This window comes from Cyrtonyx montezumae, unplaced genomic scaffold, assembly GCF_038088225.1.
Source record: "Cyrtonyx montezumae isolate F1298 unplaced genomic scaffold, pur_monq_1.0 scaffold_5, whole genome shotgun sequence".
NCBI lineage: Eukaryota > Metazoa > Chordata > Aves > Galliformes > Odontophoridae > Cyrtonyx > Cyrtonyx montezumae.
The window spans coordinates 4,752,470-4,768,862 of NW_027072056.1; the positions used below are offsets into that span (position 1 = coordinate 4,752,470).

The 16,393-nt window shown below is 47.1% G+C and overlaps 2 protein-coding genes and 1 long non-coding RNA gene across 3 annotated transcripts; 2 read left to right on the forward strand and 1 right to left on the reverse strand.

Annotated features, from left to right (window-relative positions):
• Positions 1-1,971: 1,971 nt before the first annotated feature.
• Positions 1,972-2,317, reverse strand: LOC136056229 (uncharacterized). The gene is made up of 3 exons (XR_010622919.1): positions 2,252-2,317; positions 2,094-2,156; positions 1,972-2,020 (listed from the first exon to the last, which is right to left on the reverse strand). It is a non-coding gene; the product is annotated as an uncharacterized LOC136056229 (long non-coding RNA).
• Positions 2,318-8,352: 6,035 nt separating this feature from the next.
• Positions 8,353-10,969, forward strand: OTOS (otospiralin). Its single transcript, XM_065748324.1, has 4 exons — positions 8,353-8,418; positions 8,738-8,816; positions 9,137-9,163; positions 10,791-10,969. The coding sequence occupies exons 2-4, from the start codon at positions 8,765-8,767 to the stop codon at positions 10,967-10,969; spliced, it is 258 nt and encodes an 85-aa protein (XP_065604396.1). The 5' UTR covers positions 8,353-8,418; positions 8,738-8,764.
• A 622-nt stretch (positions 10,970-11,591) lies between these two features.
• COPS9 (COP9 signalosome subunit 9) lies at positions 11,592-12,672 on the forward strand. Its single transcript, XM_065747817.1, has 3 exons — positions 11,592-11,687; positions 11,769-11,841; positions 12,539-12,672. Exons 1-3 carry the CDS (start codon positions 11,625-11,627, stop codon positions 12,574-12,576), a joined length of 174 nt encoding a protein of 57 aa, XP_065603889.1. The 5' UTR covers positions 11,592-11,624; the 3' UTR covers positions 12,577-12,672.
• Positions 12,673-16,393: the final 3,721 nt, after the last annotated feature.

A 16,393-nucleotide genomic window follows, 5' to 3' on the forward strand; every position in this document is an offset into this window, starting at 1 on the left:
ACGGTGGCATGGCGCTCGGGGCTGTTATGGCTGCCCACTGTAAGTGAGGTCATGGAGTGACAGTGGCTCTCTGGTGGGAGACATCGCACGGCTCGCGGGGTGACCCTAAGGGAAGTGGCCTGCAAGGAGAAAATGCTGACACGAAACGTGCTGCTTCATGCTGATAGGAACTCAGCCTGCCACCACTGTGAGACACAAAGCTTTATTTAAAGAAATCAAGAGCCGTCATCACCAGTCTACCCCAAATGGAGGTTATTTCTATGAGGAGTGCTCGCAGATGAATGTGCTCCGCTCTTTGGGGGCTTTTTTTCTTTCCACTCCATGAACTGGCTGAATCTCCATTGCAATGATGGATTAACTCTCTAAGTGCTTTTCTACTACGTCTGGTCAGTGCTGAGCGGAATGAAATGACCACCATGAGCTGCAGGCTGCGCTCCCCCTGATGCAGCCCCCAGATGGGCCATCACTATTCCCCCAGGTGACAAGTGAAGGAAAAAATAGTTGATCCTCTCAGCCTTCTCCAGTGTCAACTACCACCAATTCTCCTTCTCCTGTCTGGGGGGCTATAGGGTAATGCTTCCTTCCCTGTCCAATGTAAGTGTAGAAGCCATTCTCCTCCACTTCCCCTGGCAACACCAGCCACAGCTGGCCCCGTCCACAAAGAACCTTCCAGAGGAACGTGCCTGGTGCCTTGAGCACAGGGCAGGGCTTGGAGCACCCCCCTGCAGAACCCCTGCTCTGTGCACTGGTCATCCCTCCTCTGGGCCCAATCTAGAGTACCAATCTCAATTTAAATAGTATTTAATCACTTCAGAAATAAAATCAGGCTCTTTCACTCACGCTTGTATTCCTAAACGGAACATGGGTCTGCAAATGGAATGGAAAAGGATGAAAACAACACCAAGAAGCTTTTCTCTTGGGAGCAACACACTAGAATGGTGTATTGAGGTGAGCCTGTACCCAAAGGTGCTGACCATCCCAGACTCCTCATCACCAGGTGACAGGCATGGCATCTGTGTTACATTCAAGTGTTCCCAAAATTTAAGTTAGGTCACACACACCTTTGTAGAGGAATTGTTCTCCCTGCAGTCTGCAAGTGTGGTCAGTCTTGTAAACTTAAGGAATGGAAAGCTGGTGTTAACCCATTATATTAACTCCTGAGCAGCAGCTCTACACAGACACAAGAGCTCTGGTGTCATTTTCGGTGGCAACACAGATTCACCCAGGAGATGTCAGCAAAGTAAAATACCTAAAGCATCAACATTCACCATCTTGTATTCACTTCCCAACCACTGGCGCTATGGGATGAGGGGGAGCCTGGGAGGTCCCCAAAAGGAAACATCAGACAAAGAGTCATAGGGCATAACAGCCTTTATTGAGCGCAGGGAAGTGTACCCCAGTAAAGCGAGTCTCCCTCCACACTGCTGGGCCCTCAGTACATGCAGGGGAAGAGCCAGGTGTTAGGGCTGGAGTCCCCATCCCCTGCCCTGCGGGGAGCAGCGCTGTGGGGGCAGCAGGACAGGTGCCATCCCCTGTGCCGTGGCTCCATCGGAACCCTGCAGCCCTGCGGTCGGTAGCTGGTGGGGGGCATGCAGTGGTACATGGGGAGGTCCGAGGTGGGGTGTGACCAGCTGTGGGGACAGGGGCTGTGCTTGTGGGGGTGGCGAGGTGGGGAGGAAGCACAAGGGCATGTCCCCCGGTGCAAGGCAGAGAGTCTCTGCCTGTTCCCACGGCACTGATGGGGTTGTGGGGGGCTTTGCTGGCCTACCAAGGGATGCTGTGACACCTGGTGGCATCGTGGCACATGGGACCGTTGGTGGATCTGGCCATGCCCATTGGCTGTGTCCCCTGCCCTGGAATCCCATGCTGCCCCACATGTGCAGCCTGGCTCCCTCAAGGGGATGCGGCGTGGGGTCCGCACACTAGATAGTGGTGGTGAGGGGGTTCGGACCCAGAACAATGGGGCAGAATTTTCAGGGTATGCATCATCTTCATCCTCCGACATTAAGGGGAACCAGCTCTGTGAGAAGAGGAGGCACAGGTCAATCTCTTCTTGTATTGCAGGGGGAGGGCTCCCCCATCTGGGAACTTACCTGCCTCTCTCTTCTCCTTGCACCAAAAACGGGGGGTGGCAGGACAGCTTGGGGGCTTGGATTCTGAGGGAGGAAAAGCACCGTTGGCAGCAGGGACAAAGAGGTGAGTGGTGAAAAGCAAATATTTTTTGGGAAAAACAGTTCTTTGGGGTACTCACCTGAGCGACAGCTTGAAGGGGGGCACGGCAGCGGCAGTAGCGTGGTGCTGGGTCCCTTCTCTGCCTTTGCTGGGGTGGCAGCTCCGGTTTGGGTGTGCAACGCCTTACAGGGGGGTGAGAGATGGGGGAGTGTGCTGGGGGGCTCGGCCTGAATGGTGGTGGGGGGGTCTGGACCCAGAACTGCGGAGCTGGGTTTTCAGGATGTGCGTCATCCTCGTCCTCTGACATCCAAGGGAACCAGCTCTACGAGGAGGGGAGTGTAAGTTGACCCCTCCTGACATGGGGGACAGGATCACCCCTGTCTGGATACTCACTTGCCTCTTCATCTCAGTGCTGAAAACAGGAGATAACCGGGACGGAGAAGTTGGTGACTACAGGAGGAGTGCAAGGTTGGCAGCAGGGAAAAGACATCTGGGGAGGCATTACCTCCTTGAGGACAGAAAATGATGTTTTGGGGAAATAAGGTTTTTTGGGGCACTCACCTGAGGGATGGCCTGTGGGGCTGTGGAGGAGTGGCGGTGACGGTGTGCTGGGCCCCTGCTCTGCATAGGCTGGGGAAGGAGCTCTGCTTCAGCAGCGCTAAGCCCTGGGGCTCGGTTGGAGGCAGGGGGTGGCACAGGGTGCTGTGCGTGGGAGAGTCCCCCTGCGGCCCCGATGCTTTTGTGGGGAAACAGCGTGGCCAGGTCTGGCAGGGTGTGGTGATGCTTCAACAAGACAGCCAGCAATGAACGGCGTCTCTCCTCAGCCAGCACACGCCCGTAGAACTCAGGGGGGTGTGGCAGAAGGGCACACAGGCGGGCAGCCAGCCCCCGGGCAGAGGTCATGGTGCTGGGGGAGTCTCTGTCGCCAACCACCTCCTCTGGGGAGTTTTCTGGAGGGGGGGGTGACCTCTGCCTTTCCCTCTCCACCCCTTTGACAGGCGGGGGGGTTTCCGGAGGCACTGTCACCTCCTCAGCAGGGGGTGGAGGGGGGGGCTCTGCCCCCTGCCCACCCTCCAACAACCGCTTTATGTCCACAGAGGCCACCCCCCGCCCAAGGAGCCCCCGGGAGCGACAGAGGCGCTGCTGGGTGATGATGACAGGCCGGGGAGGCGGCAGGGGGCTTTGGGGTGGCTGGGCGAGGCGGGGTGGAGGAAGGCCTCCCCATGGGTGTCTCCCCCCCCTCCACCTGGTGCCACTCAAGCTGGGGCCGAACTTGGCCCGGTTGCGCTCGCTCCTGGTCTTGCGGCGCTTGATGCGGCCGGGCCCGGCCTGCAGCTCTCGGACGGCGTCCCCGGCATCCCTTCGTCCTCGCTGCTGGCTCATGGCTGTGCCCTGGGGAAAACACGGGGGCTCTGGGTGACTGCAGGGACACCGCTTCCCGTCAGCCTCACCCCCACGGTACCGCCAGGCCCCGCTCAGGGCCTATCCCCCCCCCATCCAACTTCTGCGCACACCGCCAACGGCCGCTAGGCCGCGCCCTTCCGCCGCAGCCCCAGTGGGCGGGGCCTGGCCGGCTGCACGCGCTCCTCGTCCCGCCGCTATTGGGCGCCACCAGCCGGCTGGGTCGGGAGAAGGCGCGGATTGGTTGCCGGTCGAGGCGGAGGCTGCGGATTGGCTGCGGCGGCCTGGAGGGGCGGGGGCGGTCCCAATATGTTGCACCTGCAGGAGGTGGCTGGGAGGGTCATTTTCGTTTAGAGGAGCTCTGCTTGTGTGGTGACAGGGGTTAGGGAGGCTAAGGCTTGCTCAGGGTGCGAAATGGAGGGCCGGGGGTGGCAAGAAGCTATTTCGCTCCTGTGAGAGGAGAAAGTTCTGCAAGGGAGGTGAAGGGGTGTTCTGTGCTGCTTCCAGGCAGCAGCTGCAGGATGCACTGCCTTGTTTGCTCCAGAATGAGGGCAGAAATCGGGAGTAAATGGTTGGAGACCTCTTCTGTTGAGTACCTGATTGTCAGTGTTAGAAAACAAAGTCACTAGGGCTAACATAGTGCCTCTGGGTTTGGTTCCTCTGAGGCCCTTCCTGGCAGCAGAGGGAGCCAGAGCCTCGTGTCCTGCGTCAGGCACGCTGCTGCTCTGGCGCTGGATGTAGCTCTTACAGATGCATATGTCTTTATCTTGTCCAGTAGTGGCAAACAGAGGCTTTAAAGTTCAGATGCAAACCAGGTGCAAAGTGCAATGCGTAGAACGTGGGCTTCAAGGCATGATCATCAAATAATGAGCTACTTAGCAATACCTGCTCTGTGTTCATCTGAAAGCATCAAGGAATTTCAGTGTGAAAAAGCCAACAAAACTATTTTAAAGATATCGATTTATTAAGTTCTGTTTACCTTTTGTACCAAGTTTGATCAACCTCACTAGAGCTTAGCACATGAGCCCAAGATAGGGCCTTGAATCTTCTCAGCCTACTCTCTTGTGCAAAGATTACTCAACTCAGTCAGGTGAATAACTGCTGTTCTGTCATTAAATCATGTCTGATGGTCCTTATCCTTTCAGTCTTCAAAGCAACAAACGTTTGAGCCAGAAAAATAATTATTCCTTGATGGATGTGTGACCCTTGGTTGTTTTACAAACTTTGAGGTAATGCAGGGTGCCCCGTAGATGGCATTCCCAAGTCCTCCAGACTTCTTGGCTAGGTGGTGATCTGTATGCCATCCTCTGTGTGGCACCGGCTTGGAGGAGAACACAGTACAAAACAATTGCTCAGGCCCAGCTGCTTAAAAGCCTTTGGTGTCTAACTCTTGTTGAAATTATGTTGGTGCTGCTCTGCTGTAGCTGGTCCATAACTATATGACTATGACTGCTCCTAACCCCCTTCTTTCCAGCTTTTCTCATTCTATAATGTCCTTCTGTGATGGAGAAAGCAAATCCACTATTTAAAGCAGGAGTAGTCATGGTCATAACCAGGGGGCATCATCATGCCTCTGTGCTTGTTTTCTCTGCCTCTTTGATTTGCTTTTCTGTCTCTGTCTCAACAATAAACAACATTTTACTAGAACTATAACAAATCTAATATTAGGAAATGGTCAATTATCCTGGTCTTCAAAATGAAGCTGGAGATATTTCTCAAAATTCCTCATTTTGTGTTTACTTTCATTGGCCATCTTATTATTCACTAATTTGATACTGAAAGTTCCTCAGTTTTATGATCTCGGGTAACCCAACCTCGTTAGGAAACTCTGAGCCTCAGAAAATGGAAAGCAGAGCTTTAAAGGAAAGAAGGTGAAACCAGGAGTGTCTGAAAGACTGAGGCCAATTCAGATCTAAGGAGAGCATATTTCAATCACATGGATCTCCTTTTGATGAGTGCTATTTGGACAAAGTTGCTGGGGGAAATAATCAAGCACTTGTTTCCCAGGGATGTTCTGTATGTCACAGCTGTTGGTTGTTTCTGATGTGCAAAAGTGCTGCAGCCTTATAGAGAACATTTTGTCTGTTCAAACCAAGGGCAAAGCACTTCAGATGGAACAGAAAGTGCCATTTGGTTTTAAAATAAGTTCTTACAGAGCTCTGCATGCATGTGTTTTTGCCTATTGATTAAGGAGTATTCTGTTCCTTTAAACAATCTTCAGTTCCCTTCAGTGCCTGCAGGACTACACAAATTTGTGCAATATCAGTCTAGTGTAGCCGCTGTGGAAACAAAGGCATACGTAAACTTGCTTTTTCTAATTCCTTTATCTTTTTTCCGCTTTTTCTTTTTAGTTAATTACCAAGGAGAACCAGTTTGCTCCACGGAGGCTGCCTCTGTAAATCAGCTCCTCAGAAATGAGATGAGCAGAAGGCAGGGTCCTGGCACTGGTGCTTCCGGGACCGTTCCCCATTGGGGAGCAAGTCACACAAACAACTGCTGTGCCCACACTGTGCCTCTGTTCTGAAGAGGATGTCCTCAATGCTCCTATTGATTTCTTTCTCTGACAGAGCTGGCTGGAGCATGTGGGGTTTTCTGGCTTTGAGAGCTATTTACAAAGAGTACATATTGATTGGATCCTTTGGGGATAGGTTGGTGGGATACTGTAACGTGTAAAGTTAACAAAATGAATAATACCAAATGGTATTGTTAGCTGAGATATTTTATAGATGGTGTAATTAGAAAGATTATCAGGATGGAAAAGAGATGATTGATATAAAAAGAAATGATCACCCATCTCCAAGGATCAAGGCTCACAGGGAAAAACTCCACAAAAGAGGGATCTCCAACAAGACATCCTTCCCCCAGTGGTGGTCAGCCCTTACATGGGGTCTGGGAGAGGTGGAGTCAGACTGCACCCCTTCTGGTCACACAGGTGCATTGCCTTCACCTGTGCTCCTGCGGCTGACTCAGTGCTCACCTCAGGTGATCGAGATTCAACAGTTCCCATACACAGCCTTTTGAACTGATGAATCTTTCTGAAAGATTAAAAATACTGACTGGCAAGGTAGTGATTTTTATTCCAGAATGAAAATATTGGACTCTTTCATCAGTAGTCTTTTTAAGTACTACTGTATCTGCTGGAATATGTGGTTCCTGCTGTGTCAAACCTGCATTAGTGGGCCCATTGGCACTTCCAATTACTTCCTATCAAGTGGGAGAACTTCCAAGGCAGCTACCATTAGTAGAAGGTTCTGAAAACTGAGCTCCAGTTCATCAGCTCTCCTTCAGTCCAGTTCTGTGTTTAAGAAAAATTAAGAAAATAAATAAGGTGGAGGTGTGGCACTGCCCCATCTTAATGTATGCCAGTGTGAGACTCAGTGGTTAGGTGAGTCCACTGAAGATCATCTAGTGCTGTAGTAAATCCTGCTGTCTTCTGAGTGACTCTGACCCTGATAACCTCAGTGACCTTGTCATCCTTCCAGAACACCTCATTCATTCCTGCAGAGGAGAGATCCAGGATGGGGCTATGTCAGGTGCAAAATTATTTTCCTTCATCACCCAAAGCAAGTTACAGTGTACTTCTTATAGCCTGCAAAGGCAAATCTGAATATCATAATCACATAAGCAGTGCAGGTTTGTGGATGTGAGCACGTGGCTGCACCATAGGGCTCCACCAAGCAAGGGATGTGCTTTCTCCCACCAGCTGCTTTCATAACCCATGCGAGTGGGGCAGAGCTGCTGGCTGTCCATGGGTGATGCAGGGATCTATCCTGCGGGCGTAAGAAATAACAGGAAGATTAAAGTTTTCTGAAGATAGAATAGGATTTCCTTTCATAATATTTCTCTTTTCAGCCTCCACATGAGTTGGCACAGCTTAGCGTGCCACAAAGCACTCTTTATTTTCCCTTGCTCAGAACATCTTTAATTAATTCTTGGCAAGACTATCTAACTCTGCATGTAGATAGGAAGAAACTCCAGCAAAGCTGGGTCCTCCTGCAAGGCCACTCACTCGGGACTTTCCATCCCAGGCCTTTGAGTGAGCAGGCAGGCTTCCCTTGCATGACTTTCAAATGGCAGATAAGTGAATGTGGTATAGTGAAGGCTCCAAACGTCGGGTGCCACAGATGCAGAAGGGAAATGCAGCAATGAGTGGTCTCTGGAATCACAGTGGGTAGGTGACTTTTGTAGACTCAGACTAAAGGCTACTGAAAGCTTCCAGCTGACGGGGAGCAGAGGAGCTGGTTTCCATTTACCTTACTCTCTGAAGGCTGCAGTATGCTTGCATCAGGGACCCCCTTTTTTGTTTTCTGCAGACTAATCGACTGCAGCAGGGACTTGGTGCATATGTGCATTTTAAGTTCTGGATTTTAAGGATTCAGAGAAGATGTGAAGTGTTTAACGTTTTTGTGCCCCAGCTAAAGAAGGAATTCAGTAACCTCTTCACAATTTGCACAAATGACATTTCTAAAAATTTGCTTTTCTGAAGACAGGGAAAGAAATTAAGATGGTCAGGAAAAGTAGTAATAATCTGAGCCTGGTCCTGGATTTTCTTCATCTGTTTTCAAAATATCAAGGTGTAATTGCTAAAGTCGAGTCTGAGATCTTCTCTGTGGACAGTGTTGAAATATAATGCCAATGTGAGCAATTAAAATAACTCTACGTGAAAGTTCAGATTCAGAAGAATCAGATTGGTGTACTAACTCAGTGACGTTTCTCTCCTTTCCCCCCACCCTTCTTTAAACATCACTGCTATTTTACAGCTCTAGGAATCTCTTTGGACTTTTGTGTCTGCCTCAGAGCTACAGACCTTTGCTATTGAAAGAAGAAAAGGGGAGGGGAAGAGAGGTAATTCCTAGAGTGAGCTTAAATCAACCACAATATAAAATATTTCTGCAGACACTTCATTTCGTGTCAGTTCTAAGAAGCCTTTTGGGTTTATGCCACTTAAAAATAAAAATCTGTTAATAGTTCAGTGCTGCAGCATTTTTAACACTCTGTGATGCAGTTCAGAAAATGCAAGGCAATATAATTGCATCTTGTTATGCCTGAAGTAATAATTAGACTTTATTTTGGAACAGATTTTTCAAATGAAAGCATAAATGACATACTTTGCATAAATCCTAAACTCTTCTAATGATCTCCAGCTGTACAGTTTATTTTTCAGAAACACAAACAGTTGCTTGCAGAAAAGATGAAATGTATTGGTTTCCTTTTCTTCTGTATGCTGGTGAATGTGGTAACAGGTAAGACTGCTTATATTTATTCACGTTGATTTTTCAAGCAGACAAAAATATTTTCATACTAAAACAGCATCTTCTATTTAGTATCAGATATTGCTTGTGTATTAATTGTAACTCCTTCCTGGCATGTTTGATTTGTAGTACAGTGACTACAAATGGGCAATTCCCCACTCAGCTGTTCAAGAAACAGAAGTGTTCAGCTATAAGGAGGGTTCAAAATGTATCTTGAAGTCGTCAGCTCTGGGCTATGCAGCAAACCTTTTAATAACAGAAAGTTCTTCTGTGAGAGAACTGGTACTGATGGTTTTCCTGTTTGTTTACAGATGCCCGATCAATCCTGGATGGAGATGGTAATTCTAATATCTTTTTCTTTCTTACGTATCATTAACAATTCAAAGAGTCGTTTGTAACTCCCCAAAAGAAGAGTGAATTCTATTTATTTATTTTTTAATTTGGAAAGTAGACATATGAATTCCAGTAATGGAGCTACTACTCTTACAATCTTAAAATGAAAAAGTCCACAGTAACAAGTATGATGACCCCTTAGAGGCAAGTCCTACAAGGGGTTATGGGCAACTCGTTAATTATCTGTTTTATAAAAACCTAACTGGAAAGCAGCAGACTTAGAAGCATATGAGAGACTTCTGAGAATGCTGGCTGTCCTGATGAGCAATACTGGATATCTGTCTTCTTATTGGCAAGGAATGCTGTCTTCCACAGCAGAAAGCTTAACATTTTCAAATTGCCACAAATTCAATGGAAGAAATATTGGAATAAGTCCCTCAGCACAGCTGCTCTGCTGTTGTGTCCCTTTGGGTGATTAGCATACTGGATTAGTGTTTGTCTTTGATTAAAAAAAAGCACCTCAACATCCTAACAATGTTTACAGATAAGAATATGTTAGTTTGGGTGTGTTATTTTCTTTGGTGTGTTGAGACAAAATCCTTCCTGAAAACAAAGTTGCACGGATGTAACTCACATAACAAGATTACTGCTGTTGGTGTACCAGCAGGAGAGCCAGCAGCGTCCTCATTCTCCTCATGCTCCATGTCTTCCCTCGTGGCTCTTAAACCTTTTTGAATGCGTAATCTCTATTTCCACCAGTTTTTGGATTCAGTTTAGTATTTTATTTGCATACAGCAAATATTTCTCTATCAACCTGTTAGGTGAGCGTGTGGTAGTCTGAAAATGTTCTTCAGCAATGTCCTGTTCTCTTTGCAAACAATTACAGTTTTCTTTCACGCTGACCAAGCAGCAGACTGCAAAGTGAATCTGAGTTCAGCTGATACTGACCGTTCTCTTCTGCAGACAGCATCTGGCTGGCTTGTTTGCTCTGTTACATGCAATCTGTGCCTGTGCACAGCAAAACTTACCACATGAAGATCTAAGACTAAGACTGATGAAGGCTCCTAATACCCACTAAAGACCCTGGTCTGAAGCTGAGACTAGTGAATGGAATGACTCCTTTTTATTTAAATGGGCTTAAAATAAAAGTACTGGCTTTAGCTTTGCTGCTCAGAAAGACACTTGTAACTACATAGATACAGCAAATCTGTTTTACGAGATCCTGTGTTGGCCCAAGGCAGGTCAGCTCTTGGCATTTTCAGAGTTTATTTTGGTTCATCTCATCTCTGGTGCAGAAGATAGAGTGAAGGAGCAAGGGGGAAAATGGCTTTAAATTCATATTCCTCCGTGCTTTAAACAGCCCCACTGCCTTCTGGAAATTAAAGCCAGCTCAGAGATTCCTGAATCCCCCCGTTGCTGTTGGTGTCCCTTCAGTCCTGCCCTCTGCCTTGTCCCATCTGCCATTTCTGGTGCTCTTAGGATGGGGGACAGTGGCTCCACCTTCTGTGAAAGGAACAGAGGGTTCAGGGGCTGTTCCCATGCCCGGCAGAGGGCAGCCCCAAACAACACTGAACCAAGCTTTCAACAGAAATGCTTCATGTTGTAATAATTACCTTACTTGACTTATTTCAGATCGAGAAACCGTGGCCATGCCATACTGGCCTTTCTCCTCCAGCGACTTCTGGTCCTATGTGGAGTACTTCCGGACCCTGGGAGCCTACAACAGGATTGCTGAGCTGGCCAGAGCCTTGTTTGCACAGCTACCTGCAGGCAGCCACCTCGGCCTCCACCTGCCTGCACGGGAGGACTGAGCACTGCCCTCCATCGTGCTGGGACATCTGGGATGTCGTGCTGACGTGTGGCTGCTGCTGAACAGCCCCTTCAGTTGGCTCGTGGCCATGTGAATGGGCACATGTAGTGCTACGTGCTTTAGAAAGCCGCAGGTGAACGAGCCTTCTCTTTTTGCAAGCTGAGCTTTTGTGCTAAACCAATAAAGTCCTTGATCATATGGTGAGCTTTAGGCTCCTGTTATCGTGCTGGTGGGCTTGTCTCGGGAAAGCAAGCTCTGCTGTATGTGCAGTCATAGTGCTACTGTAAATCTGTCAATCAGGAAGCTCTCTGAGACTCCACTGGAGTGTTAGAAAGCAGACATTCTTCAATCAGCATGGGGGAATCTTCCTATCGTGCCTCGCTGACACTAAAGATCTTCCGTTTATATACATTACTTGTGTTTCATATGCAGAAGTTTCCCAGAGGTAAGTCTCGTATTCAGTGACCAGCTCTCAGCAGGACCTCCTATTTCCCTGGTCTCACGCCCGCTGCCTGTGAGCGCGCACCGCCTCCCCGAGGCCCCGCCTCCAGGGCGACCATAGAGAGGAGGCACCGCCAGGCGCATAGAGCGGCGAGGCTGATTCCGGAAGTTGACGCGCGCGGCCGGAAGTGGGTGGGCATAGTGCTGGGGCCGCCATGAAGCCGGCGGTGGACGAGATGTTTCCCGAGGGTGCCGGCCCCTACGTGGACCTGGACGAGGTGGGGGCGGCGGGGACGGGTGGGTGAAGGTGGCGGGGTTGCGAGTGCGGCTCCCGAGGCACTCAGCGTCGGCTGTTCCAGGCAGGGGGAAGCACGGGGCTGCTGATGGACCTGGCTGCCAACGAGAAGGCCGTGCACGCCGACTTCTTCAATGGTGAGGGTTGCCGCGCTCCTGGGGGCTGTGGATGTACCACATCTTACATTTAGTTGATAATTCTTACGATTCATAAAAAGTTCCCGGGTTTTTGTGTGGTGGCTGTGCATTGTTTGCTGTAGGAAGACTTGTTGCCTGCCGTAGTGGTAGTTTACGCTGGCTTTCTTGTGAGGGAAACGCTCAAAGCTCCCTCACAGCAATCAAGTTTATTTAAAGGGAGGCATTTTTACAGTAAACCGCAACGAGAGCGTCTGCAAAATGTATTAACTGATGTGCCTGGAGGCAGAGCTCTGCAGGAGCCTCTACCTTTTGCTGTGTGCTCAGAGTTAACACCTGTTTGCTTCCAGAGCCCGCAGATCGTGGCTGGGTGTGATACCGGCTTCACGCTTTTATAAAAGCCCTTGCTTTTGAGCTTTACTCTGCTTTCATGAACTTAATTGCAAAACTTGCATTGTTCAGATGAGTTGAATTCACGCGTGGTAATGAGCATGCTACTCAGGTCTGTCTTTGTTCCTCTCTGCTTCCACTTTGATATTATATTTTTAGTGACTGGTAGCATGGTGACTGGCGTGTGCTTAATTCCCTTCAGCTTCTGTCTTTAATCTCACTAACAGCAATGAAGGTTTGCGTGCTATGCACGTACATTACAGCTGAGATTTCACATGTTAATTTTACCCTGTTTTGTTTTTCTGACTAGATTTTGAAGATCTGTTTGATGACGATGACATCCAGTGAACATAGTTGTCCTGCTCTGCTGAGATGTGGAGTTTTCTCTGGGGTCGCATGTGGTGTCCATTATTTATTAAAATGTTTAGAACAGGAAAATCGTGTTGGGGGTGAAAAAAGACTGGTATAAGGTGCCTGGGGAAGGTGGCAGTCAGATGGCTAAAAATAACCAAGAACTGTGGACTGTTATTTCTGGGAAGGTGTTTCTTTCTTAAATCTTTCTTAAAAGATTTCTTTCTTGAATCTTTCTTAAAATGTTATTTGCTGTTGTGCTCATTCAAAAAAAAAAAATCAACAAACCAACCTTACAAAATCTGTGTTCTGTGTTTCTTCTTTGTTATTATTTTTATGAAATCATTCACCGTTACTTTTGGATATTATGTACTGCCATGGGGCAGGACATGTCTCTGCCTAGAGGTGTTCTGTTCATTTCAGAGTACAGGATGATCTGCAGCTAAGGTAATTCTTTTTTTGGAATAGGCATTGACTTGTTGCACTGGGAAGAGCTGTGGGTCTTGTCTGGTTTCAGGGTTGATGTTCAACCACTGTCAGTGCTTTGCTTTAACCTAAGTAGCACAAGAACAAAGTAGTTATTTTAGCATGTTTTTGACTTAGGATTTTATTTTTAGAAAAGAAAGTGTATGATGTTGCACTTTCCAGTGATCAAATTGATTCTCAAGATGAAAGGACTGGGGAGTTTTTCATGTATTATTTCAGAGTCGAGAATTCAGTCCTTCCCTCTATTCTTGAATTGATTGTTTAGGATTAAAGTGTGCTCCACATTCCATATGCTCATCGCAGAAATAATCCTGTGGCTGATCTTTCTTATAGGACTTTTATTTCAATTGGGGTGTTGATAGTCATAAGTGCTAAACTGTATGGAAAAGTCCCAAATGAAACTCTTTCTTTCCTTACCTCTCTCATGTATTTTTGCCTTGGTTTTTATCTTAAGAAAGAGGTGATTAAAAATATTTCTCCTAGCTGTATGTTTGCTGGCTGTGGAGCAACAGTGGGAGCACAGTAAGAAGGTAGAAGTGTGTGTCTTTTTGTTTTATTCTTGTGGATTTCTCAGCCTCTTCTGTTTCATCCTCCAGAGTAGTTTAAAGCAGTGTTCTGGCATTTCCTCTGCTTGGTGTCTGACATTACAGTGTGACCCTCTGTGGATTAGCGTGGTTGATGAAGTCTCCTTTTTTTTTTTTTATCTTTCTTTGATTGAAGAGGGAGGGATTTCAAACTTTCCTCGTTGAAACCAATATAAACATTGCCTGCTTAGTATTAGCAACTTTGGCTTGTTCCTGTCTCTGGTGCTGTGCTTTCCCTGAGCAAGGTTTTGGAAAGTGAGCTGTAACCAGTAAACAGACAGTGCGTTCTGAGCGAGTGCCAAAAGGAAAAGAGAAAGGCTTGAAGATACAGCTGTTCCCTTTTCTGCTGATTTGGCTGTGTACATCTGCTGAAGCCTGGCTTCTTCAGAGTAGTTGCCTTGGAATACTTGTTTTTCCTTAGTTTTGTTTACTTATTTTTTCATTTGTCTTGTTAAATTAAAAAAAAAGGTAAGGCTTAAATGCAATGGGATGATAGCCAGGGTATGTGTATTGTTAGTCATCTGGAGTATGAAGTTTTCTCCTGTTCAGTGAGGCTGGAAGGAGAATCTGTGTATAATTTTCTTTTTCTGAAGAGGTCTTAAAGTGTAAGAATTCTAATCAGGAACTAATTTCTTGAAGTTAATATTAAAATAGAAAGGCTAATTTGAAGAATAAGATGCCCTTGAACTTGAAATTGTTTCTTCTTGTCAAGTCTCTCAGTCTAATTAGCCTGCAGAGAATCAGCCTGACATCAGGAGATACTGCACAATTGCAAGATGTCAGTCTCGAATAAAAATTGAAGAGGATTTGTCTGTCTGGACTATTTCATTTAGTGACTTTTTTCGTTCCTGTACCTTTTGTGGACATTGACACCACTGGTAGTAGGTCTTTCTAAGTTAAAGCATGAGCAGCTAGGCATTGTTTTGCACGTATTTAGGCTGATACACATAAATAGGAGTGTTAAGTTCACCGATACTGCTTTGTGTCTTAGTTTGCAAATAAATGCTCCTCTCTGAAAGGATTTATGGAGATGCTGAATACAGTGTCATGAATTGTCCCTTTGACTTCAGTGAGGCAGTACACTACATACAGCCTCTGAAGAGTGAGGTCCTGAGTACTGCAGTGCTTTGTGAGGGGCACAGCCAGTTGCACAGCACAGATGAAAAGCAAAGGCTGCAAAGCACTTCAGTGTCTGCCCTTTCCCTTTGGTAGTCTCACAAGGCTGATTTCTACTAGCTGGAAGCTGCCAGCTGCTGCAGTATGTTCTTAGGAATGTGCAAACTGTTTTCAGTTAAAAAACAGTCATTGTGAGGGAGAGGAAGTAACAAGGCTAAAGGAAGGTAGCTTTAATCTGTGTGTAAAGCTTCTTCAGAGCTATTTCTGGGCTGGTTAGTGGGAGAACCCAGAGCTCTTGCTGTGAGCAAGAATAGCAAGTTCAGGCCTAGCGTGATAGTGGGTTTTCCTTTGTTATTTTTGTTTGGGGTTTTTCTTTGTTAACTTGTAGAGGTTTGAAAGATTTTCCTATCAGCATTTTTATTCAATAATTGAAGTAGAAGGTATTTTTTTTCCTCAAAAAGAAGAAAGCGATGTAGGTGAATAAATGGGAGTTCTTCCTGCTTCCTTGGGGTTTTAGGCATTGTCCAGCTCTGCACATGCCAGTGTTCTGTGCATGAAAATGTGCTTGTCAGATGGCAGTGCAGCCCTGTTCTCTGCAAATCCTCTATCTGTGGTGGTGCAGGGATGTGAATGTTAACGGGCTCTTTTGGACAAGCACTAGCACAGTGTAAGAAGGTCCTTGCTGAGTTTGAGGACGGGGATTTGCTTACACATCTATTATCTCCAGCTTTTTTGTTTGTTAGTTTGCCTTCTGCATTTGATCCAATTGGTCTTTGCGAAGCAGCAGAATGAGAATCCCAATCCAAATTAAAACCTTTTTCTCAAGGTCCTGCAGGCTGTTCAGAGCAGAGGGACAGAGGAGCAGTGCCTCTTAAAGCTTTTAAATTTACAGAAGGGACCTCTGGTGAATATTTTCCTATAGTCAGCTGTATATTAGCTGTATTCATGCTATATCTTGTGTGCAGTTGTGGCATGTACATATGAACCCTTTCCAGTCTTGTTATATGAACTTGTGTATCCTTGTAACCCCTTTTCGGGGGGAAAAGTGTATACTGCTGTGGATAAACATACAGCTGAGAGTTAGGTGCATGCTGGGTGACTGTGGGTGTGACAATACCTCTTAAGGGTTTGTATTTGAGCTTCAAGCAGGCACGTCCTTGGGTACCTACAAGACATCCCTGGTACAGAAAGGAGCTGCTGGCACTGCTGTCAATTCCCCTGGCCCAGCTGAAGAAGCCTCTGTGAAGACACTGCAAGGGGACTCCTGTCATAAGATGGTGACTGGTATCTGAAAAAGTGCTTGTTCATCCCCCATCGTCGTTCCTAACCTGATTCCTTAAGGGTTATGGTGAGGAGCCTGGGGAGGGCGCTCCTGCTCTGCCCTTTGCTCTTCTACCGCCTTATGGCTGGACTCCACAGAATTCTGTGGGTTGAAATAGTCTGATGTGCCCCTCATGGGGAAACAGACATTGGTATTCTGCATTTCATGTTTCAACTTCAGTGGGAATTAACCTCCCTGGAGTGGTAGGGAACTGACAAAGTGAACCTGCCTGCAGGGAAGTCACACAGCTCTCCCCAAAGAGCAATGGTGTTATGCAGGTCTTGTGTCCTGGGATGAGTTTAAGGGT